Genomic DNA, 24817 nt, shown 5'->3' on the forward strand with positions numbered 1-24817 from the left:
CCACCCCCTGGCCCCACCCTGGTTGGTTTATAGGTTAACTGCTTCATGAATGTTCCCTTAAATTCTCAGTCCTGAAACTATGAGGTTATATACATGGGCTCTCAAACCAGACTGACTCCCTCTTCTACCATTTGTGTAAACTGTGCCTTAGTTTCCACATCTGTAAGATGGGATAGTAATATTATTTAACCCATAGGGTTATTAATAGGATTAAATAGGCTAATACAGGTCAGGTGTTTTAGTAAGCATTTAATAAAGTTTAAATTAATTTGTTTCTTACATGTGTCTCCCCCACACACAAACACACACAGAGATTTTTGATGGATATTTACCATTCCCTATTTAATTGTAAACTCCTTTTTTCCCCAGCTTTATTGAGGTATAATTGACAAGAAGTGTATATCTTTAGTGTGTATGATGTGATGATTTAATATACGTATACATTATGAAATGCTTACCACAATCAAGCTAATTAACGCATCCACACCCCACATAGTTAGCACTTTGTGTGTATGTGATGAGAAAACTTAAGATCTATTCTTTTAGCAGATTTCAAGTACACGATGCAGTATTATTAACTATAGTCACCATGTATACATTAGGTCCCCAGAAATTATTCATCTGATACTGAAAGTTTGTACCCTTTGACCAGCGTCTCCTTATTTCTCCCTATCTCCCAACTCCTGGCAAGCACCAGTCTCCTTTCTCATTCTATGGGTTCGACTTTTTTAGATTCCACGTATGTAAGATCATAAAGTATTTGTCTTTCTGTGTCTGGCTTATTTCACTTAGCAAAATGTCCTCCAGGGTCATCCATGTTGCAACTGGCAGAATTTCCTTCTTTTTTTGTGGCTGAATAATATTGCTTTGTGTATATTCATCGACACACACTTAGATCGTTTCTATATCTTAGCTATTGTGAATAATGCTGCAGTGAATGTGGAAATCCATGTATCTCTTTGAGGTATTGATTTTATTTCCTTTGGATGTATACCCAGAAGCGAGATTGCTGGATTATTGGGTAGCTCTATTTTTAATTTTTTTGGGAACTCTCATACTGTTTTCCATAGTGCCTGCACCAATTTACATTCCTGCTAACAGTGCACAAGGGTTCCCTTTTCTCCACATCCTTGACAGCATTTGTTATCTCTTGTCTTTTTGATAATAGCCATCCTAACAGGTGTGAGGTGATATCTCATTGTGATTTTGATTTGCATTTCCCTGATGATTAGCGATGTTGAGCACCTTTTCATGTACCTGTTGGCTGTTTGTTTGTCTAACCTGGAGAAATGTTCAAGTCCTCTGCCCCCTTTTTTTTAGGGAAGAGTAGCCCTGAGCTAACATCTGCTGCCAATCCTCCTCTTTTTGCTGAGGAAGACTGGCCCTAAGCTAACATCTGTGCCCATCTTCCTCTACTTTATACATGGGACGCCTACCACAGCATGGCTTTTTGTCAGGGTCGGAACTGGCGAATCCCGGGCCGCCGAAGCGAAACGTGTGTACTTAACCGCTGAACCACCAGGCCAGCCCCCCTTTGCCCATTTTTTAATTGGGTTATTTTTTTTTTTGCTATTGAGTTGAATGAGTTAATTGTAAACTCCTCAATAGCGAGGATCACGCCACTAAGTCCTCACTGAAGCCATAATTTTGGCATAATATAGACTATTATCTCTGATTCTGGGAGTAAAGCTTCAAGATGTCTTTTGAATGAGATAAGGACTTAGAAATCAGCTCTTTTAAGATAATCTTAAAATGCTTTAATTAGGAGATAAAAATCACGGCACAAGCCTGTTGTTTATATGTTGGATCAATATAGCTTTGTGTTGTCCATGGGAATGAAACCTTTTTCTGAGTAAATGAATAAGACTTTGGAGAGAGGAAATCTTTGAAAGATGTAAAGGCTGATTTTCAAGTAAGCTCTAAATAGATGATAATCTGGTCATAAATGAGAAGAATATGAAAATATTAAATATACTAATGCTCAGACTTGAAATAAAAAAAAACCAACTTTTTTCCCAATTACCTTAATATTTGAAAATTTGGCTAAATCCTGAAGGATTTATAGTCTGGAAATTTAAATGGCAAGGCCTTGATGAAATATCCAGTCAAATACTCTTACTTCATGTCATTCTTAATGTGTGTCTTATTTTAACTATATATTTTAATTTATCTGTTAGTTATGGCAGTGAATGCAGTTTTAATTTGTTTTTCTGAACAGCCTTCATGATTTGCCTCTTGGGGTGTATATATTTTCTCACAGAAATCAGATGCTGATTCTGTGAGGCTTCATACCCAGTCCTCTGTTATATTCAAATTTTGTTCATGTACTTAAGAATACTTTGATATTCTCTGTTTTTTCACTTAATCTGCATTAGGATATATGCGGAATTTGATCTGTTTTTACAGAGGTGGACCAGTTTTTAATTGGTGGCATTTTTTAAGAATATCTGATTTTTATACTATACTTTCCAGACTTTTTTCCCACTTAAGGGAAATATAAAATCAGAATATACCTGTTGGGTGCATTTGTTATTTGGTCATAAAAGTCTTTAGAAAGTCACTGGTCTTTGTGTTTTTATTAAAGGGCATTTTTTACAAAATATACAGGCACCTTGAATTTAATATGAATAATTTGTGTATTCTAATAAAATATTTTGGTTTCAACATAGACTATGCCATACCCCAGCCCACTTCTCCAAAAAAAACTTTTTAAAAAGAAAATTTCTCTTTGTCAACTCCACTAAATAATGTTATTGGGAATTCATAATCATAATATGAGTTCTACCGCTTAATTTTATTAAACATTCTTGCTCAAAAGCCTATTGTCCATCATTTGTTCTATCAGTTCAATTAAGTTTTTAAGGTGAGCTTAAAGTTGAGTCTTGTTTTGTTGTTTTAAAGATAAAATACTTGTTGAGAGTTATTGGGAATAGCTACTTCTCTCAGAGGATATACCAACATAGATATTCTAATTTGTATTGAATTGCTAGGATTGCAAAACTCTTGGTTTTTATTCTTAGTATTTTCTCTGTGGCCTGTGACCTTTTTTTTGAGATATAATTGAAGTACACTGAACTGCATATATATATTTTTTTTTTTTTGAAGAAGAAGATTAGCCCTGAGCTAACATCTGCTGTCAGTCCTCTTCTTTTTTTTTGCTGAGGAAGACTGGCCCTGAGCTAACATCCATGCCCATCTTCCTCTCCTTTATATGTGGGAGGCCTACCACAGCATGGCTTGCCAAACCATGCCATGTCCGCACCTGGGATCCGAACTGGCGAACCCCGTGCCGCCACAGCGGAACATGTAGACGTAACCGCTGTGCCACTGGGCCCGCCCCTGAACCACATATATTCAAAGTGTAGTTTGATCAGTTTGGACATATGCGGATACCTGTGAAACCATCACTGTTCTCCTACAAGTTTCCTTGTCCGTCTTTGTAATTTTGTAATCTGCCTCTTCCTCCACTGTCTCCTGGCAACCTCTGATAGGTTTTCTGTCACTGTAGATCAGTTTATGTTTTCTAGAATTTTTACAAAAATGCATATGTATATATATACCTGGCTTCTTTCACTTAGCATTGTAATTTTGACATTCATGCATGTTATTGCTTGTAGCACAGTTGGTTCCTTGTTATTGCTAAGTAGTATTTCATTGTATGGGTATATCACTGTTTAACCATTCATCAATTGATTGACATTTAGGTTTCTAGTTTTTGGCTCTTAAAAATAAAACTGATATTCTTGCTTGTGTAGAAATCTTTGTGTGGACGTAAATTTTCATTTCTCTTAGCTAAATACCTAGAAGTAGAGTGGCAGGGTTGAATGGTAGCTGTATAAGTTTTCCATAGTGGCTGTACCATTTTACATTCCCAGCAGCAGGGTATGAGAGTCCGGCTGCTCCACGTCCTTGCCAGCATTTGGTATCATCAGTCTTTTTCTTGTTTGCCATTCTAGTGGAAATACAGTGGCACATTATTGTACTTTAGTTTCCCTAATGGCTAAAGATGTTGAGCATGGTTTCATGTGTTTATTGGCCATTTCTGTAAGTTATTTTGTGAAGTGTCTGTTCACATCTTTTATTCATTTCCTTACTGAGTTATTTGTCTTATTATTTTTCAGTTGTAAGAGTTCTTTACATATTCTGAACACAGTTCCTTTGTCTGATGTATGTCTTGCACATGATTTCTCCCACTCTATGGCTTACTTTTTTGCTTCCTTAATGGCATCTTTTCAAGGGTTAACATTTCATTTTGATGAAGCCCAATTCCCCCTACTCTCTACCTTTTTAAAAAATAAAAAATACTTATTTGTGAAATTCTGAGAAATTGTTTAGTCCAAGGTTGTGAAAATATTCTCCCATCTTTTAGAATTTTTACATAAAACTTGATGGTTTTGAATTAGTCTCAATTTAAATTTTTAAATCTTGATTCATTTTGAGTTAATTTTTGCACATAATAGGAAGTAAGGGTCGATGTTCTCTTTTTCCCTACATGGATATCCAGTTGATCCACTTCTGTTTGTTGAAAAGACTTTTTCCCTCCAGTGATTTGCCTTTGCCACTTTACCAAAAATGAATTCACCAGACATGTGTAAGTATTTCTGAACCCTTCTTTTCTGTTCCATTGATCTCGTATGTCTGCCTTTACACCAGTACCAAAAGGTCTTGGTTACTGTTGCTTTATGGTGAATCTTGAAATCAAGTAGGGTAAATCCTCCAATTTTTTGTTTTTTTTAAATCACTCTGATTATGCTAAGTCCTTTGCATCTCCATGTAAATTTTAGTATCAGCTTGCCAATTTCTCCTAAAAAGCCAGCTGCAGTTTTGATTGGGATTGCCTTGAAAGTGGAGAGAATTGCCATTTAACACTATTGAATCTTCCAATCCATGAACATAGTGTCTCTCTCCATTTATTTAGGTTGTCTTTAATCTTTTTTACCCATATTTTGTAGTTTTCAATCTAGAAGCCTTGAATGTCTTCTGTTAAATTTATACCTAGGGCTTTTGCATTTTTTGGCAGTACCAATTAAATGGGATTCTTTATCTGATTTCACTTTCCAATTACTTGTTTCCAGTGCATAAGAATTCAGTTGATTTTAATACATTAACCCTTTATCCTGCAGTTTTGCTAAATTACTTTGCAAAATCGCAGAATTTTATTAAATTCACTTATTATTATAGTATTTTGTAGATTCCCTGGGATTTTCTCTATAAACAATTATCAGTAAATAAGGAGAGTTTTACTTTTTCTTTTCCAATCTTTGTGCCTATATTTTTGTTTGTTTTTCTTACCTTATTTCAGTGGCTAGAACCTTCACAACAATGTTGAATAGAATTGGTAAAAGCAGATATCCTGGCCTTCTTCCTGATCTCAGAGGGAGAAATTCAGTCTTTAACCATTAACTATGGTCTTAGCTGTAGGTTTTCATAGATGCCCTGTATCTGTTTGAGGAAGTTTCCTGCTGATCCTAGTTTTCTGAGAGTTTTTATCATTACTGGGTGTTGTCTTGTGAAAAGATTTTTTCCGTATTTATTAAAATGATCATATGATTTTCTGCTTTATTCTCTTAATATGCTAAATTACATTAATTGATTTTCAAATGCAAACTAACCTTGTATTTCTAGGATACACCCTACTTGGCCATGTTTTATTATTTGTCAGGTATTAGTGTTATGCTGGCCTCAAAAAATGAGTTGGGCACTGATCCATGTATTGTTTGAAAAAGTTTCCATAATTTTTGTGTTATTTCTTCCTGAATGTTTGATAAAATTACTGGTGAAACCATCTGAGACTACAGCTTTCTTTTTGGGGAAGGGTTCTATTAATAAAATCAGTTTCTTTAGTAAGTATGGGAGTATTCATATATTTTATTTCCTCTTATATCAATTTTAGTAAATTTTATTTTCCAAGAAATTTGTGTACCCACATTGCACATTGGTCGGCATAAAGTTGTTTCTCGTATTTCTTATCTTTTTAATGTTTGTAGGATTGATGGTAATGACTTTCATTTCATTTCTGATATGATTTGTGTTCTCTCTCTCTTTTAATCAGTCTAGCTAGTGATTTGTCAAAATTTTTTTTTAAGGAACCAGATTTTGGTTTCATTAATTCTCTCTGTCTGTCCTTTTTTAAAAAAATTTTATTTATTTATTTTTAAAAATTGGCACCTGAGCTAACATCTGTTGCCAATCTTTTTTTCCTTCTTCTTTGCCCCAAAGTCCCCCAGTATGTAGTTGTATATTCTAGTTGTAGGTCCTTCTGGCTCTGTTATGTGAGATGCCACCTGAGCATGGCTTGATGAGTGATACTAGGCCCATGCCCAGGGTGCAAACCAGCAAAACCCTGGGCCACCAAAGCGGATCGAGTGAACTTAACCACTTGGCCATGGGGCCGGCCCCTTTGCCTGTCTTTTAAAAAATTGCTTTCATATCTGCTTGTCTTCTTATTGTTTCCTTTTTTCTCCTCCTTGTTTACATTGCTTTTCTTTTTCTAGGTTATTGTGCGCTTTAGTGTCTAAACTGTTAACATTTAGTGTAATTATTTGTACATTAGAATTAGCTCTACCGTTTTATTGTTTCGTGTGTCCTCTCCGTTTTTCTGTTCTTCTAGTCCTCTTTTCCTGACTTCTTCGAGTTATCTGAGTAATTTTTAACGTTGTGTTTTCGTTTATCTATTGACTTTCTGGCTGTATTTCTTTGGCTATATGTACTTTTCTTTAAGTAGTTCCTCCAGTCATTAAATACTTACCTACTTTTCATAGTCTACAGTTACTACTGTGTCACTTCAGGTAAAATGTAGAATGTTTGCAGCCATGTAAGCCCCTTCCTGCCACCCCACAGACCTTTATGTTATGGCTGTCGTATGTGTTACATTTATGTATACTGAAAACCCCGCTAGACAGTGTTTGCTTTCAACAGTCTGTGCATCTTAAAGAACTTTGCAGGAAAAAATAAATTTGTATTTACCAAGATATTTACCATTTCTATTGCTCTTCCTTCATTCCTAAAGATTTAACTTTCCAGAATTTCCATTTGATTCTTTTTAAACTAGTTTTTCCTTCTCTGCTGAGAATTTCTATCCTTCCAGTCATTTCATTTGTATTTACCTTTATCTAATGGATCATAGAGGTAACAGCTGCTCTAAGGTCTTCATGATAATTTCAACATGTGGATCGTCTAGGAATTGGCGTCTGTTGATTACAAGGGTTTTTGTTTTGTTTGAAAATTTGTGAGATTTTCCTAGTTCTTTGTGTGTCAGGTAGTTTTGGGTTGTATCTTGGACATTGTGAATCCCATGTTTAGATTCTGTGTGCTGTGCTAATTCTCTGCACAGTGTTGTTTTTTGTTTTAGCAGGTTTTCATCCTGATTTGATTCAAACTACAAGTTCTGTCTGCTGTCTGTGGACGTTCCCAGATTAGTTTTCCAGACCTTTGCTCTGCTACTTGTGGTCTGTCCTGCATTTCTATGGCTCAGGTGTGAATTTGAGACTTGTAGGAGGTTTTTTTTTGGGTCCTTTGGCCAGAAAGACTTGGTTTCTATGAGTTTTACTCTTCCCACCTCTGCTTCATTGCGTAACCCCATAACTGGACTCACCCTTGGGGCAGAGCTGCTCGAGAAAAGAGAACAAAAATGGGGGAAACTTTTGACTCTCTTCCAAAATCTGTTGCCTTTTCTTTACTTCTTATTGTCCTCAGATAGTTACCTTTTTAAGTTTTGCCCAGAGTTTTTCATTTTAAGTGGGACAGAGAGGCTGTAGTGGGTTTATGCCACTATATCGAACCAGAACTCTGGTTTGTGAGCTTTATTTTATTTTATTTTTTGGTGAGGAAGATTGGCCCTGAGCTAACATTTGTTGCCAATCTTCCTCTTTTTGCTTGAGGAAGATTGTCACTGAGTTAACATCTATGGCAATCTTCCTCTATTTTGTATGTGGGATGCTGCTACAGCATGGCTTGGTGAACGGTGTCTAGGTCCCTGCCTGGGATCCAAACCCACGAACCCCTGGCCACCAAAGCAGAGCACGCGAATGTAATTGCTGTGCCACCAGGCTGGTTTGTGACTTTTAGAAGTCTTAGATATGTGGTATTTTAAAAAAATATTGTGGCCCTTTATTTTATTTTGTCAAATTACAGTAATACATACAACAAATGTATATTAAAAAAAATTAGAAGCCAAACACCTTAAGCCAAGATGTCATCACCGTGGTTTGCCTGTGTGGCATAGAATTGAGGTAGGATCGGAAACTCTGATCCAATTGCTTCATCTTCATGTTACTGCTTTTGTCTGGGGTTCCCTAGGAGCTGCGGTTAGAAGAAAGGTATGTGGGAATGTTCCAGCCTCATCCTTATACAAGCATTTGGACTTTTGTGTTAGTGAATAAGCCTGGAAGGTACATCTTCATTCCCACCTCAAAGTGATTTAGTTTTCGTTAGATTGATTCCTTAACCAATATCCAGCTGGGGCCAGTGACACTTAAGGGACAAGGCTTTAATTAGGGAGGGGAAGAGAGAGAAGGGCATTAGATAACAGGTGTAGGACATAGGTTGGAATCAGCAGTCCATTCACTTATCACTAATGGATGTAAGATGAAGAGGAAGCAGAGAGGGAGGTCACAAGGGCCAGAAGATAAATTGAGTCTAATTGAGTCTAAGGTGGAGGCTTTTGGGGAAGAGATTCACATAGGATGGGGACTTATCTCCTGAACTCTAGGAAGGATGGTAAACAGCAAATACTCTTAAATGCTTTGCAAGGAGCTGCGGATGATTAAAATATACTTTGGACCATAGACTTATATCTAGCTGTGACCTTCTCAATATAACTGTGAAATATTTAAAGTAAGATATAGAATTATTATATCTATATATATGTTAGTGGAAATAGCCTATTTTTATGCTTTTGTTCTCATAGTTTGGTATTAAGATTATGATAGCTTCATGAAATAAATTGAGCAGTGTTCAGTCTTTCTTTGGGGAGTGGTTTTAGGTAAAAGGAATTATTTGTTGAAGATTAGTTCACACTCGTCTCTAAAATAATTTTTCTTGGTATCTTTTTAATGTTATATCTTTACATTTCCAGTTATTTCTGTGGTCTGTTAAAGTGTTATACCTTTTTAAAGATAATTTTGGAAGTTTATATTGAGGTAGAAATGCATCCGTTTTCTCTTGTTCTCCACTTTAATGCATAGAATTATGCATAACATTTTCCTAAGCAAAAATTCTAAAGAAAATATTAGCAAGTGGGACCTAACTGTGCAGTAAAAGAATAACATGCATATCTGAATTGGGTTTATTACATAAATTCTAGGATAATTTATGTTAGGAAATACATCACTATAATATAATATGTTATTTAAAGGAGAAATACGTGGTTATCTCATTGGATAAAAAAAAGCTTCTGAAAAAAATTTAACAGCCATTCCTAATAAAAATTTTAAGTCAAACAGGAATAGAAGGAAACTACCTAAATGTGGTAAAGTGAGGGCTGGCCCCATGGTCTAGTGGTTTTCAGCGCATTCTGCTTCAGCAGCCCAGATTCAGTTCCTGGGCGCGGACCTACACCACTTGTCAGTGGCCATGCTGTGATGGTGACCCCCATCCAAGATAGAGGAAGACTGGCACAGATGTTAGCTCAGGGCAAATCTTCCTCAAGCAAAAAATGAGGAAAATTGGCAACAGATGTTAGCTCAGGGCAAATCTTCCTCAAGCAAAAAGTGAGGAAAATTGGCAACAGATGTTAGCTCAGGGCAAATCTTCCTCACCATAAAACAAAACAAACCCAAACCAAAACAACAACAACAACAAAAACATGATAAAGACTATTTACCTAAACACAACAACAAACAAATATATTAAATTATGAAATACCAAAACCAACACATGAGAATCAAGGACAGTGTGAAAATTCCTGCTATCACAACTATTATATAGCTTAGTTTTATTGATTTGGGCTAGTAACATAAGGCTAAATTCTTTATTTCCAGAAGATATAGTTCTAGAAAACCTAAGAGACTCATCTGAAAGACTTAGCACTGGTAAGAAAATGTGGTAAAGTGGCTGGGTATAAGGAAGATAAATCAATAACTTTTCTTGATTTTGCAATACACAGTAAAGAATGGAAGTAAAACAGAACAGAATGTATTCTCATCTTACATGTGTTAAATATTTGTGTTATTATGCTTTTAAAATTAAGAGTTTGCCATTTTTGTAGAGCTCAATAAAAAGATGTATGACTTGTCAATTTTGAGAACATTATGAATGTGGAGTGAGGTAAAACACACTAAAATCTTTTGGAGAATTATCAAGCTTGCCCACGTGCTGTATTGACTGAGAAACAGTGGAAGAAGATAATAGCAGCTGCAGCTTCTAAAGGGAACTGGCCGTGAGAAGCAGCCTGCTTCAAAACTGTAGTCACAGACCTCCTGTTAAAGATGGTGCCTGGACCACATGTGTTTTCTCCTTCCCTAAAGTCGGCTATAATCATAAAATAGGGGAAGGTTGGAACAGATGTCAGCTCAGGGACAGTCTTCCTCAAGCAAAAAGAGGAAGATTGGCAACAGATAGTAGATCAGGGCTGATATTCCTCAACAACAATAACTATATATATATATGTATAATCACAAAGGAAGCATAAAAGATGTTAACTCATAAGGAAAAAGATAATGGTGGAGGAGACAGTGACAAAAGGTTTTAACCATTTTTTGGTAACAGAGAGTAAATGGAGGAGTGGTAACTGGGTTCAGAGGAGGATACAACCTAGTGCCTACAGGGGGTGATGAAGATGTGGGACAAGCCAGCTCGCCCCAGGAATGTCTGCACGGGCTTCAGAGTGCTTGGGGGCTCCAGGTACTCCCAAAGGCAGAGGTCAGTTTTGCAGCTGAAATTGGAAATTCTTTAAAAATCTGTGTCCAGGTCTTTGACCACCTTCTTCTACACCCTCAGCAGACAGGTGACTCACTTCCATCCCCTTCCTTCTGGGCAGATGGGAAGAACACTGGAACCAGAGATGCTTCAGATTAGAGGGGTGAAGCATGGGGCTGAAAATAAAGGGATTATGGACAAGTCTGCACACTGAAGTGTAGGCCCCTCACCTCCTTCTCCCTTCTCCACTCCTCCCCAGAAGCCAGTAGCTAGATGTGTGTTCTCTCTGCCCTCCCCTACACTTCATTCTCTCTGGCAAGACTGAACAGCTTCAATGAAAAGACCTCTACTTACTGACATTTGGAGGTCTCCCAATGAGAAGGTGACTGGGTATATATCTGATCATTGTATGGACAAGCCCATCAGTCAGCAAACGTGCCACCCACACCCAGCTTCTGAGCATTCTTTTAGTGCCTCCCTCCTAGATATGAAGAAACACCTGGGGATCACCAGATGTCTGAGGAAAGTCTCAAAAGTGAAAGAGAAAGACCCAAAACAATGAGCCAACAAACAAGAAATCGAATCATGCAAGAAACCGAAGAAAACTAAAGAGCAAAATAAACCCCCCAAAATTAGGAGAGTAAAAGACATTGTTGTGTCAATTAAAAAAAAAAATGCGGGAACAGATTGAATATGAAATTGAGGAGGATGAGGGCAAGGGACTACTTTTTTGAAATCTAAATTTATCTAAGTGTTTTCACTATTTAGTATTCATTTTTAACTATACACATTTACCATTGTTGTTAAATTAAGCATAGGAAAAAATACTCATTAAGTTTGCATTATTTTAGTTGGGGAAGAGGCCTGGCTTGGTTTCACATTGGCTGTTCATGAACGAGTGATGCCTGTGGAGAATTTTGGAGCCTTGGGTTGCTGTTTGGTATTCTGGGCAGATGCTAGTGTAACACGCATTGTGTACAGCCTTTCTCAGAGTCTTTGAGCTGCAATTGCAGACAGTGTTTTTCACAGGTGGGACACAGGCTGTGGAGTTTGCTGTCCCTGCTCAAATCCAGCTGGGTTACCAACTGTGTGACATTGCTTTGATCACCTCACCTCTCTGATTCTCATTTTCCTCATCTGTAATGTAAGGATGGTAATAAGAGTCCCTATCCCCAAGGGCTGTGATGACAGGGAAGAGATAAGACCTATAGATCACCTAGTACAGTGGGCAGCATGTACTGAGTGCTCATTAAAAGGAGCAGTTCTTGGGGCTGGCCCGGTGATGTAGTGGTTAAGTTCGTGCGCTCTGCTTTGGCAGCCCAGGGTTCTCTAGTTAGGATCCCCGGCATGGACCTAGGTACTACTCATCAAGCCATTCTGTGGCAGCGTCCCACACACAAAATAGAGGAAGATTGACAACAGATGTTAGCTCAGGGCCAATCTTCCTCATCAAAAAACAAACAAAAAAACAAAAAGCAGTTGTTGTGACCAGCAAGCAGATGAACTAGTATGTGTAGACGGTTAAGAAGAAGAAATATTTAAAAAGGAACAAATACAACATTAATGATGTAATAGGCTCTCCTGAACTAGTGGTATTACTTACCAGACTGAAAGCTTCTTATTGCCAGAGAATCTTTCATCAGCATTCCTCAGTGCACATTATTGTACCCAACACTAAGAAACTGCGCAGAGAATGAATGAATGAACCCCTTAGTTTAACTTTCATTTGTAGTGCTATACCTTAGCTTTGGTGTCAGTCTTCTCATCATTAAAGACAACATGTTAGTGTGTTTATATGTCTACAGGAGTGAAGTTTTCATAAACTTATATGTTGCGTTTCAATTACAGGCGTCCATTAGAAAGGTAAAAGGAACAGAACCATGGCTCAGTTTCCAACACCTTTTGGTGGTAAGTTTGTAAAGATTTTCCTTTTTTAATGTACTTTGAAACCATATTTTAAAAAGCTCAGTATTATGGCAAATTTCAAATACACACATAAGTAGGGGGAATAATAGAATCAACCCATCATCTGTGTATCCATCATTTAGTCTAAATGATAATCAACTCATGGCCAACATTGTTTCATCTGTATTCTTTTTTTTTTTTTTTTTTTTTATTTTTTTTATTTTTATTTTTTTTTAAAGATTTTATTTTTTCCTTTTTCTCCCCAAAGCCCCCCAGTACATAGTTGTATATTTCTCGATGTGGGTTCTTTCAGTTGTGGTATGTGGGATGCTGCCTCAGCGTGGTCTGACGAGCAGTGCCATGTCCGCGCCCAGGATTCGAACCAACGAAACACTGGGCCGCCTGCATCAGAGCGCGCGAACTTAACCACTCGGCCACGGGGCCAGCCCCTCATCTGTATTCTTTTGAGCAACTCTCAGGCATCATATTGTTTCATCCACAAATATTTTAGTACGTGTTTCTAAAAGATAACACTTTTGACGACATAAGTACAATCCCACATTACACTTATAAAATTTACAGTACGTCCTTAATGCCCTCAGCTATCAAGTCAGTGTGAAAACTTCCCTGATAATGTTTAGATTTTTTTTGTTATAGTTTGTTTGTTCAAATACAGGATCCAAACAAGAGACGTATATGGCAGTGAGTCCAAGCATCTTCGAAGCCCCTTCGTTACTGAATTCTCCCTCCATCTGTTCTTTTCTTTGTAATTTATTTGTTGAAGTGACTGGGTCATTTATTCTATACTTTTTCTGAAAATTCAATTTGGAGTATGGCATTTTTGTTTGTTTTACTTTATCTGCTTGAAACATATCAGTCTACATAAAATGTATTTTTCAGGTAGTTTTTCCTAACATTATTACGAAAGTGTTAAGTACTGTTTTTGCCTGCTGGCCAACTAATTTTTTTTATTTTCAAAAAGAATGTGGCCTATTAATGGATTACTCTTGGCAGCTGTCTGCTCCAGTCATCGTGAAGAGAGTAAGGAGACACAAGCGCTGTTCCTCTGCTCACATTTGTAAAAGACCCCGTGGGATTCTAATACAGAAGTCTGCAAACCTTTCAAAACCTTAGCATTATTGTGTTATTTTGTGTTTTGTTTTCATCCCGCTTCTTATTTATTGAGCAAGGGTTTATTTTTTTGGTTTTGCTTTTGTTTATAGTTCCAGGGATGAATTCTGACAGGGCAATAAAAAATCCCTTCTAGAAATTGCAGGACTAAAAGGCCTGTCTCCATCACCATTTATCCCTAATGTGTAACACATTGCCTGGCACACACAAGGCGTTCAATACGTATGTTTCCAGGGACTCAATGACTTGCCACTCTACCTGTCACTGTTATCCCAGACCCTGTAGTGAGGGGAGATGTGATGTTTAGGTGTTTTGCTTTTGTGCTAGGCACATTTGCATTTTGTGTGAAACATACATATTGCCTGCTGCCACCATCTTGGAAAGTGTCTGAAGTTTTGAAAGCCTTCACCCTTGTAATCTATAATTACTTTGGTGAATTTGTTTGAGGAGACCTAAGACTAAGGTGAGGAAGATCTCAGAAATGAGGGGACGTGTGGTCAGTCTGAGACCTGAAACTGAAGGAGAGCTTAAATCCCATTCACTTTGGTTTGCCATCGTTTTTTTTCAGCATACCCATTTTTAAAAACAGCTTCAGTGGGGTATAATTGACATACTATATTTTTAGTAAATTTACAGAGTTGTGCAACCATCACAACAATCCAGTATTTGGATATTGTTATCACTCCAAAAAGATTTTCATGCAATCACATAGGATACTAATTGTGAAACCACTTTTCCTGTAACTTTCACCTGTAGCATTTAAGACATCTGGAAATGCAGTTTTAAATTAATCTATTGCTTAAGTTTATGTAAATAAATTGTAGTTATTAACTTAGCATGTCTTTGTACAGTCCTGCTAACTACAGGACTATAAGACAAGCTTTTAAAAAAAGAATTTGTGCCAATGGCTTTCTTTTTTTTTTTCTAACTTTATATGCATAACTCCCAAGGACAAACGGATGTTAATTTATCAAATCATTTATAATGTGTTGACGGAATCTTAAAGTACTGTGGAAATAGTGTGTGGGAGTGCTTTGTGTTCTCACTGAATAATTTCTTTGTGTTTTCTTTGGATTGTAGGCAGCCTGGATATCTGGACCATAACTGCAGAGGAAAGAGCGAAGCATGATCAACAGTTCCATAGTTTAAAACCAATATCTGGATTTATTACTGGTAATTGGAGTCAGTATTTTTACTTATCAGTAGTGCATATATCTGTGGGAAACCTATTATGCAGAGATAAGGTGGGCACATATGACCGAGGGGACCTTTTCCCTGATTGTCTTAGCCTTGAGCCTGTATGTTTACAGTTGTGTTTCCTGTGATGCGTTCAAGCCTGTTTGCAGTCTCTGATGGATGTCAGGTCACTCGTTTCAGGCATGTCCCTGGTGATGGAAACTGGTTAAGATGAATGGACTACATTCTTTAAGTAATGTAGCATTAGACTGTGGTTCCCGAGTGAAAACACTTGCTTAATTCTCATCTTGAACTGGCTTGGGAAACTTAAGTAAATTAACAGATTCTGAACATTTAAAGAGAAAAAAAAAAAAAGGAATTCTCTTATTGCTGTGTCCCCAAAGATCCTTTTGTACTTTGCCGTTTCTATTATCTTTCCTGTTTGATTACTCTTCAGGAATTAGCTTTAGAAAAAATGGGATCTGGATTTCCTGGGGACTTGTTTTTGTGTATGTCTCATAGTTCTCTTTAATTTATTAATTCTTAATCTCAAATTGATGTGATTCTTTTAATCCTTATTACTTATTCTCTATAAATGTATTAGAAATGCCGAAAATTTGAACCGTGGATATTGGGAATGGCAAAGAACTTTTTTATAAAGTAGAAGTATGGGTCATCAGTTTCCCGAAGATTCCTGTAGATTCGCTTTATCGGTAATGTGTAACTGTCACCATCTTAGTTAACAGCATATTAATGAAAATGGACAGTTTACCCTTGCCCTTTTGAGGTGGTTTTTTAAAGTGTTATGTTCTAAAGTAAATGCTGATGGGTTCATTTTGCTGTCACTTATAGACTTACCATTTGGCTTTTATCATGTGTTCAATGTATTATTTACAGGAGTACCAGCCTCTTTCTTATTTTTATAATTTTGCTGTAAGAGAATTTCTGTCAGCTCTTGTTTATTCTGAAACTTTCTCCATTTGATTTGCAGGTGATCAAGCTAGAAACTTTTTTTTTCAATCTGGGTTACCTCAGCCTGTTTTAGCACAGATATGGTAAGTTGGAACTTCATGTAAGCAGAAGGTAAAGTACAATATTCCGATAATATAATTTCTTAACATATAGAAGGAGAACAAATATCTCTAGTCTGAAATACTCTGCTGCTTCTTACCTGAGAAATGCTTCTGAAAAAATATCTTTCTAATATGGGACTAATAAAAAAAGTGACATTTGCAAGATAACACTGTCACAAAGTTGTATTTCCAGTCGTGAAATCTGTGTTTTGCTGTTTTCTCACCAGTTTGTTTGGCTTCATCCACATCACCCATACTCATCTGAACGTCCACATCTCTTGCTTTATAATGTAATCGTTCTGTATGTTTCATTGGATAAAAAGTAAAGAAAATGTTTGAGGGTTCGTTGCGAAGTAACCAGTGAAATAGTGAAATAACCAGTGTTTATTACAATGTTGTACAAGGAGGGTGCATAATAAATATTGTTGAATTCCTGATTAACTATCACAAGTTCGCATTCAGTCCTTTGAAACCACAGGAAGGAAAGAGAGTGAGTGAAAAAGGGTGGCAGATATGGTTTTGGGTTCTAGGTTTATGATTTTGGGGAGCTATGCGGAATTCTGTTGCCAAGAAGCCACATTTTCCCCCACTGTGTGGTTCTTACAGTTAATCTTCATATCCCCGGGCTCCTCAGTGTTGGGGAGGCAGCTTGCTGTACTAGAAAGAGCACATGATTTGTAGTCTGACACCTGACTTTGAATCCCAGCTGTACTATTTTCTGTCTTTATGATTTGGAACATGTATTTATCGTCTCTAACCTCAGTTTTCTAATCTAGAAAATGGGAAGACGTATTTTGCTTACAGGGTTGTTGAGAGGATTAGTGGACAAACTGTAAATAAAAGAGTTGGTGTGGAATAATAGGCCTTCAGAACGAAACCCAAAAAGGAGCTGCTGTCATCATTGGGGACCGGATGTTCCACATAACTCAGTTGTCCCACTCATTGCTTGTCCCCTCAAATGATCAGTCTTTTTCTTTATAGTTTTATGGAAATTAACAAAGATTGACGTAGTTCCTCGTTACCTTCAAGCAGGGTCTACAGAACATAGTCTAAGCTTGATTATGAGCGTCATCAGTGTGAAAATCATTTACTATGTTCTGAAATAGCAAAACTTCTATGGGAAATATATGTATATATATACTTATTATCTGTATATATTTGTGGATGGATATATTTGAACGGAAACTAAATGATACCAGATTCCTGTGCTGTTTTTGGTGTCTGCTTTATTTTCTTTTTCCTGGTTGTCAGCATATTGGCTGCAGCCGTCTCAGCTAGTGAGCGTCCTCTGATGACGTCCTTAGCTCTAACTTCTGATCTTCTTTGCGCTAGAAAAGTCAGATGACCAAAGTTTTGGAGTTACTTTTAAAATAAAATAAAAGGCTGGGAAGGAGAGAGCAAGCGAGAGCACAAGGACTCATGGACATGTGAGCACAGGGACTCTGACCTGTCCATTAAGTGCCTAAGTTTAAATGCAAGAGACTTGTGACATCTGTGTTAATTGTAACAAGCTTCTTTTGCTTTACGTTCTGGCATATGCTTATGTTTCACACCATCGTCAAGATCTCTGACTGGAACCTTCCTTTCCCAGGCTTAACTTCCTCCACTGAATTCTGCTTTTATGCTTTATTCCCCAATTTGTGAAAGTTTATTCAATCAGCAGTGGAAAAATATTTATCAGATGTCTGCTATGGGTCAGTGACTGTTGTAGGTCTGAGGATACAGTGGTGAACAAAATAGACAAAATTCCTGCTGTCATAGAAATTGTAATCTAGTGGAACGAGGTAGTCGATAGCAGTATAAAAATTGTCACATGTTAATAAGTGTAATGGAGAAAAATAAAGTATTATGTAGTAAATTCACTTTTTTTCAATTAAAACATTTGTTAGTTTTCCAAACTGTTTTTAGCTAAGTATACCAAAGTCATTTTTCCAACTTAATATTGTTTTTTTTAAAGATTGGCACCTGAGCCAACATCTGTTGCCAATCTCCGCTTTCTTTTTTCCTTTTTTTTCTTGTTCTCCCTGAAGCCCCCCAGTACATAGTTGTATATCCTAGATGTGACTGCTTCTGGCTGTGCCATGTGGGATGCCGCCTCAGCGTGGCCTGATGAGCAGTGCCATGTCTGCACCCAGGATCTGAACTGGCAAAACCCTGGGCCATCGAAGCAGAGCGTGTGAACCCAACCACACGGCCACGGAGCTGGCCCCTCAGCTTAATATTTTTATAGTGAAAATTTTTATTAGCAATACAGATGATGAATTGGCAGTCTTACGTCAAATCAAAATGTTCTTTGTCTTTAATTTTTTCTGACATTTTGTTAAATAAATTTGTGATGGCATATTTTTCTTGACAAGAATTGCTAGTCGGGGGGAAAACCATGCCTCTAAGTATCTTTTCTCAAAAGGAATCCCTTTGGAAATAATCGAAAATTTCCTGAAGCACAGATGTGCTGGGAAAATGGTGGAATAGTGTAGTGCACAGTATGGGTGAGAAGTATCCTTCCGCGCTGCCTCTGGTGCTTGGTCGCTTCGTAACCCTGGGCAATACTTGACCTTTTCAAATTTAGGTTTTAAATTTATAAATAATAACAGCTGACCTAATGGAATAGTTTTCCTTCTCTGTCTCTCATGCTCCTTCTGTGTTCTCAGGTGGTTTTTCTGGTGGGGTCACTGGGAAGGCGCGTGCCCCTTTTGGTCAGGAGAGGGTTTGAGTCTGGGTTTTAGGCTGTCTCGGTGTCAGTCATCTGGGGAAGAAGAAAATTTTGGATTGGAACCATTTCTAGTCTCTCTCTCTCTCTTTGGGCCTTACTTTCTTTGCTCTGGACCTCGGTTCAAATAGATGAGTGATGTGGACTGCTGGGGAATATATGTTGGAAACTTTCTTATTTTTGTTCCATGTAAAAACTATATAACCCATTGATGAACTTTTGAACTTTAACCTACTCATACTTTGGGTCTACCTATCTGTCCAGTCCAATTTCCAATTAAGAATACAGGAAAACCTGAATTCTCAGAATACAGAGTCAAGTCAGTGTGTGTAATGCCAAATTATAATAGTGGCCAAAGATGATTCATCTTCCTAGAAATTCTCTTACTAATAAGGAACTGGAAGGAAACTGGCAAATATATCCTTTTGGCAACTTAAATGCTTAAAATTGTTCCAGCCTTGGGCTGGTGTGGAGAGGGAAGAGAAGAAAGCAGAGGGGAACAGACAATAGCCTTGAAGGTATAGGAAAGAAAAAAGGTTGAATGAGGGCTTTGGAATTAGAGGGAGTAGGGGCCACAGAAGTAGAGATTTGAGGCTTTTAAGGAGAGAAAGGAGGGGAAGGGAGGGAGCCCCACCTGGAAATGGGCCCTGAGAGTGGAGGAGGGAGCCGGAGACATAACAGGCAAAGATTTGAACAGCTTGTTGACCTGGTTCAGGGATGGGTCGTAGGGGCAGGGCAAACAGCTATGTAACATGCACTATGTTAGGATGCTTCTGACTATATGTCAGAAGGGCCTTCCGCCCCCAACACGACCAATTTGCCACACTCACTCACCAAAAACCAGTCATCCAGGACTCCTGTTCCTCCCCGCCTCCCTCCCCATTCCTGAGTCTTCCCCATCTCAGTTCATGGCATTGAGCCTCTGTCCAGCTGCTAGGAGCCATGCCTGATTCCTCTCTTTTTCTCACCCTACACATTCATTCCATCAGCTTATACTTTTGACTCTATTTACAGACTTTATCCCCAGTCTGGCCGCTTCTGTCTGCCTCCACTGCTCCCATCCTAATCTGTCATCTCTCCTGGGCCCACGGTTGAGCATCCTGACTGGAGTCTCTCTTTCACACTTGCCACCTTAGATTCCAGTCTCCACACAGCACCCAAACAATCTTTGTAAAAGGTAAATCCGCTTAAAACTCTCCAATGAGAAGGAAATCCCAAGTCATTACCGAGGCCGTAAGGCCCAATATCATCTGGCTCTTGCTTTTTCCCCCTTCTCTTATTTTGCACCGCTCTCTTCCTCAGTTTTTACACTCCAGTTGCAGTGACCTCGTGTCTGTTCTTTAAACGGGCCGGGCTTCTTGTCTCAGGGTCATTGCACTTGGCATTTCCTCTTCCTGTCAGGCAGTTCGTCTAGATCCGCACATAGCTGGCTCCTTACCCTTCAGGTTTCAGTTCATATGGCACCTCCCTAGAGAAGTGTTTCCTGACCGCTAGTCTAAAGTAGTTCCCTCTGCACCTGCTGCGGCCCGCCGTCTCCTCTTTCCCGTTAGCTCGTTTTGTTTCTCAGTAGCACCTATCGTGGAATAATCCGATTGGTTTTCTCGTTTAGTGTCTACTTGTACTAAAAGATAAGCTCTGTGAGGGCCGACTCTGTCTTTTTCACAGTTTTAACGCCAGTGTTTGTTGGATGAACAAACGAATGAATGAATGACTAGGCTGGATTAATCTGCACAGTGAGGGGTGAGCAGCCCATGACAAGCCTTTGTGGCTGAGGTGGGCTCCTAAAGGAATCCACAGGCGTCAGCCCTGGTGCAGTGAGTGAGATGGGGCGAGAGGAGGCTGGTCTTTTCCCTTAATGCTGTGATACAAACAAAGTCGTTTCAGAATCGCTCCACTCGTCTCCACTACAGACGCCAGACTTCCTCAGTGGAGTTCAAGATGATGTCAAAGTTCTTTTTGTTTATAAGACTGAGGGTATATGAAGTACCGTGGTTAGAAGTTACTTCAATTAGGTTTTTTTTCTCTTCATTCTATGTGGATATGTTATTTATTTAAAATACTATTCGGTCTATTTATTTTTGTTTTCAATCAGTCTTTTTTTTAAAAAAGATTTTATTTTTGCTTTTTCTCCCCAAAGCCCCCCCAGTACATAGTTGCATATTTTTAGTTGTGGGTCCTTCTAGCTGTGGCACGTGGGACGCCGCCTCAACATGGCCTGATGAGCGGTGCCATGTCCGCGCCCAGGACTTGAACCAGCAAAACCCTGGGCCGCCAGAGCGAAGCATGAGAACTTAACCACTTGGCCACGGGGCCGGCCCTATGTTTTTATTCAGTCTGTGGGTCTCCTCTCGTCTTTGCGGACTTAATGTTATTTTTTTGAATACATAACACAACACAGTTCCAAATGCCAAAAGTATACAAAAAAGTGAACTCAGAGAAGTTCGCTCCCTCTCCTCTCCCTTCATCCCGTCCCCACCTGTTCTATTAGTTTCTTATTATTCTTCCTTTGTTTATTTTTGTGGAAGAAAAGCAGATCCACGATACATTATGTGTGCATATTTATATTTAAATTATTTCCTCTTCCTTCTTTTAAGGTAACCTCCTATAAATGTTCTTTTATTCTTTCCTTTTCTCACTTAACAACACATCCTGGAAATCACTCATATCATTCCAAAGAGATCTGTCTGTCTGTCTCTCTTTTTTTTTTTTTTACAGTTATATAGTACTCATTGTGGAAGATATACCATAGTTTGTTCAATTAATCTATGTATGTGCATTCAGTTATTCCCAATATTTTGCAATTACAAATAATGCAGCAGTGAATGAGCTAAAGTGTGTGTGTGTGTGTGTGTGTATATATATATATATTTTTTTCTTCCCATTGTTTGAAGTGCATCTTCAGGGTAAATTCCTAGGAGTGGAGTTGCTGCATCACAGAGTCAATGTGCATATAGTTCTGTGGATGTTGCCAGATTCCCTCTGTTTGGAGTTGAAGCACTTTTTCCCACCCACAGTGGATGATATTAATGCATGGTTTATTTGTACAAATCAAAAAACTTACCGTTAATATTCAGCATACCTGTGGCCCCTCTCTTATCTCAACCCTGCCTGCTGCTGTGTACAGATTTTAATATCAGGCTAAACATTGTCTTTAAGATCAGTTCATTTTCAAGAGTCATATACAGCAATTGTTTGACTTATGCTTTTCTTAGCATATATATTTTTTATTTTTATTGAGTTTATAATAGTTTACATTGATGAGATTTCAGTCGTACGTTATTTCTTGTCTGTCACCACATAAGTGCTCCCCTTCACCCCCTGTGCCCACCCCCCAACCCCCCTTCCCCTGGTAACCACTGAACTGTTTTCTTTGTCCGTGTGTTTGTTCATATTCCACATATGAGTGAAATCATCTGGTGTTTGTCTTTCTCAGTCTGGCTTATTTTGCTTAGCATAATTCCCCCCAGGTCCTTTCATGTTAATGCAAATAGGATGCTTTTCTCTTTTTTTATGGCCAAGTAGTATTCCACTGTATATATATACACGGCATCTTTATCCAATCATCAGTTGACGGACACTTGGATTGTTTCCATGTCTTGGCTATTGTGAATAGTGCCGGTGGTGAAGACAGGGGTGAATATGTTACTTTGGATTGTTGATTTCAAGTTATTTGGGTAGATACCCAGTAGTGGGATAGCTGGATTGTATGGTAGCTCTATTTTTAGTTTTTTTGAGGAATCTCCATGCTGTTTTCCATAGTGGCTGCAGCAGTTTGCATTCCCACCAGCAGAGTATGAGGGTTCCCTTTTCTCTAAACCCTTTCCAACATTTTTATTTTTTGTCTTAGTGATTCTAGCCATTTTAACAGGTGTAAGGTGGTATCTTAGTGTAGTTTTGATTTGCATTTCCCTGATGATTAGTGATGTTGAGCATTGTTTCATGTGTTTATTGGCCATCTGTATATCTTCTTTGGAAAAATATCTGTTCATCTCCTCTGCCTATTTTTTGATCGGGTTGTTTGTTTTTTTATTGTTCAGTTGTGTGAGTTCCTTATATATTATGGAGATTAACCCCTTGTCAGATACATGATTTGCAAATATTTTTTCCCAATTAGTGGGTTGTCTCTTTGTTTTGATTCTTGTTTCTTTTGCTTTGTAGAAGCTCTTTAGTCTGATAAACTCTCACTTGTTTATTTTTTTTTTTAACTTTGGAAGTTTTGTAAATTTAATTTCAGAATTCTCAGACTTTTAGTTAGTCTTTTGGGGGGATTATTAGAAGTGAGTAAACTGGAAAGTGACTATAAGTGGGAGATGGAGTGGATGGCAGAGCTGAAGTCACTTTTTGCAGAGCAGCCTTGAGAAATAGGATGCCAGCTCTGATCCAGTGGATCACGGCAGGGCTGCTGAGCTGTGTGTAACTACTATATTTCCGTAAGGGCTTTGAGGTTTTACTGCTGAGGAGTCCCAACAGCTCTGTTTTGTTGAGAAACAATTTTTAAAGAAAGACCACACAGAATTCCCAAAAAAATATTGGGATTGTGGTGGTGGGGGCTGGAACCTGAGGATTCCATGTTTCCCCCCGTTTCGCATTGAGGCACTTCAGTGCAAAGGTTCTTAGAAACCCTCAGCTCTTCTGATTAAGCCATTACCAGAGAGTCTCTTGTCCCCTAGCCCACTCATTGTCCCACACTGGATATCTCTGTTTCTCACTGAAGCACATGTTTCAGGGGCATTGGGCATGGGGAATAGGGAGTGGGAATCTCTGTGCCTAATTCTTTTTTCAAGTATGCATGTTGATGTCGATCAGTGGAAACTTTATTTTCCCTGAAAACCGTTTACAATAGCTCTATGTCTTTTTAGAAATACTTAGCAAAAGAAGGAGAGTTCACTGTTTCATTTTATTTAACTCAAGGAAAGTTCACCATTTCATTCTACTTAACTTCCTTTATAAAACCTGAAAGATAATGCAAAAATAAAGCAATGAGAGACCAGTCTCAATTAAGAATATAGATGCAAAAAATCAAAACAAAATCTTAGCAAATAGAATTCTATAGTAAATGAAAACTATGACCAACTTGAGTTTATACTGAGAGTGCAAGATTGGTTCAGAATTAAGAAATCTCAACATTATTATATCAACAGATAAATGGAAAAAGAAAACTTGTCAGCCCAGCAGATGCTGATTAGGTATTTGGGAAAAAATATAATAACCAGGGGCTGGCCCAGTGGTGTAGCGGTTAAGTTCACACGCTCCGCTTCAGTGCCCCAGGGTTCACCGGTTCAGATCCCAGGTACAGACATATGCACCGCTTATCAAGCCATGCTGTGGCAGGCATCCCACATATAAAGTAGAGGATGATGGGTGCAGATGTTAGCTCAGGGCTAGTCTTCCTCAGCAAAAGGAGGAGGATTGGCGGCAGATGTTAGCTCAGGGGTAATCTTCCTCAAAAGAAAGAAAAAATATATATAATAATCATTTCTAATAAGTAGAAAAGGGAACTGCTTAAATATATCAAACTACTCTATAAAAATTACTACCAAATATTCTTCTAAACGATGAAACACTACAGCCATTTCATTTAAACTCAGAGCTAAGCAGGGATGCTCACATGTTCAGTAATATCTTAGAGGCAATAAGACCAATAACAAAGAATGGTATAAATATTGGAAAAGAAAGTTCTCTCTTTTTTTTGCTGGTTATGTAATTGTATACTTCCAAACCCAAGAGATTTTAGCTTAAAAAAATTAAGTAAGATTCATAGAAGTTTGATACGATAGCTGAATACAACATAAATGATTATTAAAAGTAAAATTTTTCTCTGTGTTTGGAATGAACACGTAAATATGAAAATGAGGGAAATGTTCCACTTAAAATAGTGACAAAAATGATAAAATTCCTAAGAATACATTTAATAAGAAAAAGAATTATTTATATGAAGAAAGTGCTATTATCTTATTAAAGGAGA

General features: G+C 38.0%; 1 protein-coding gene across 15 annotated transcripts in view; it reads left to right on the top strand.

Moving 5' to 3' along the window:
- The window catches only part of ITSN1 (intersectin 1), a 213988-nt gene that overhangs the window by 46075 nt on the left and 143096 nt on the right, over window positions 1–24817 (top strand). For all 15 annotated transcript variants that reach the window (XR_011433019.1, XR_011433018.1, XM_023630068.2 and 12 more), the window contains 3 exons: window positions 12706–12765; window positions 14974–15066; window positions 16061–16124. Coding sequence is in view for 13 of the 15 variants with exons in the window: in XM_023630068.2 (XP_023485836.1) it covers window positions 12738–12765; window positions 14974–15066; window positions 16061–16124 (185 nt within the window). In the remaining 2 variants the exon portion in view is untranslated. The remainder of the gene's footprint in view (window positions 1–12705; window positions 12766–14973; window positions 15067–16060; window positions 16125–24817) is intronic.

The sequence above is a fragment of the Equus caballus genome, chromosome 26 (assembly GCF_041296265.1).
Source record: "Equus caballus isolate H_3958 breed thoroughbred chromosome 26, TB-T2T, whole genome shotgun sequence".
NCBI lineage: Eukaryota > Metazoa > Chordata > Mammalia > Perissodactyla > Equidae > Equus > Equus caballus.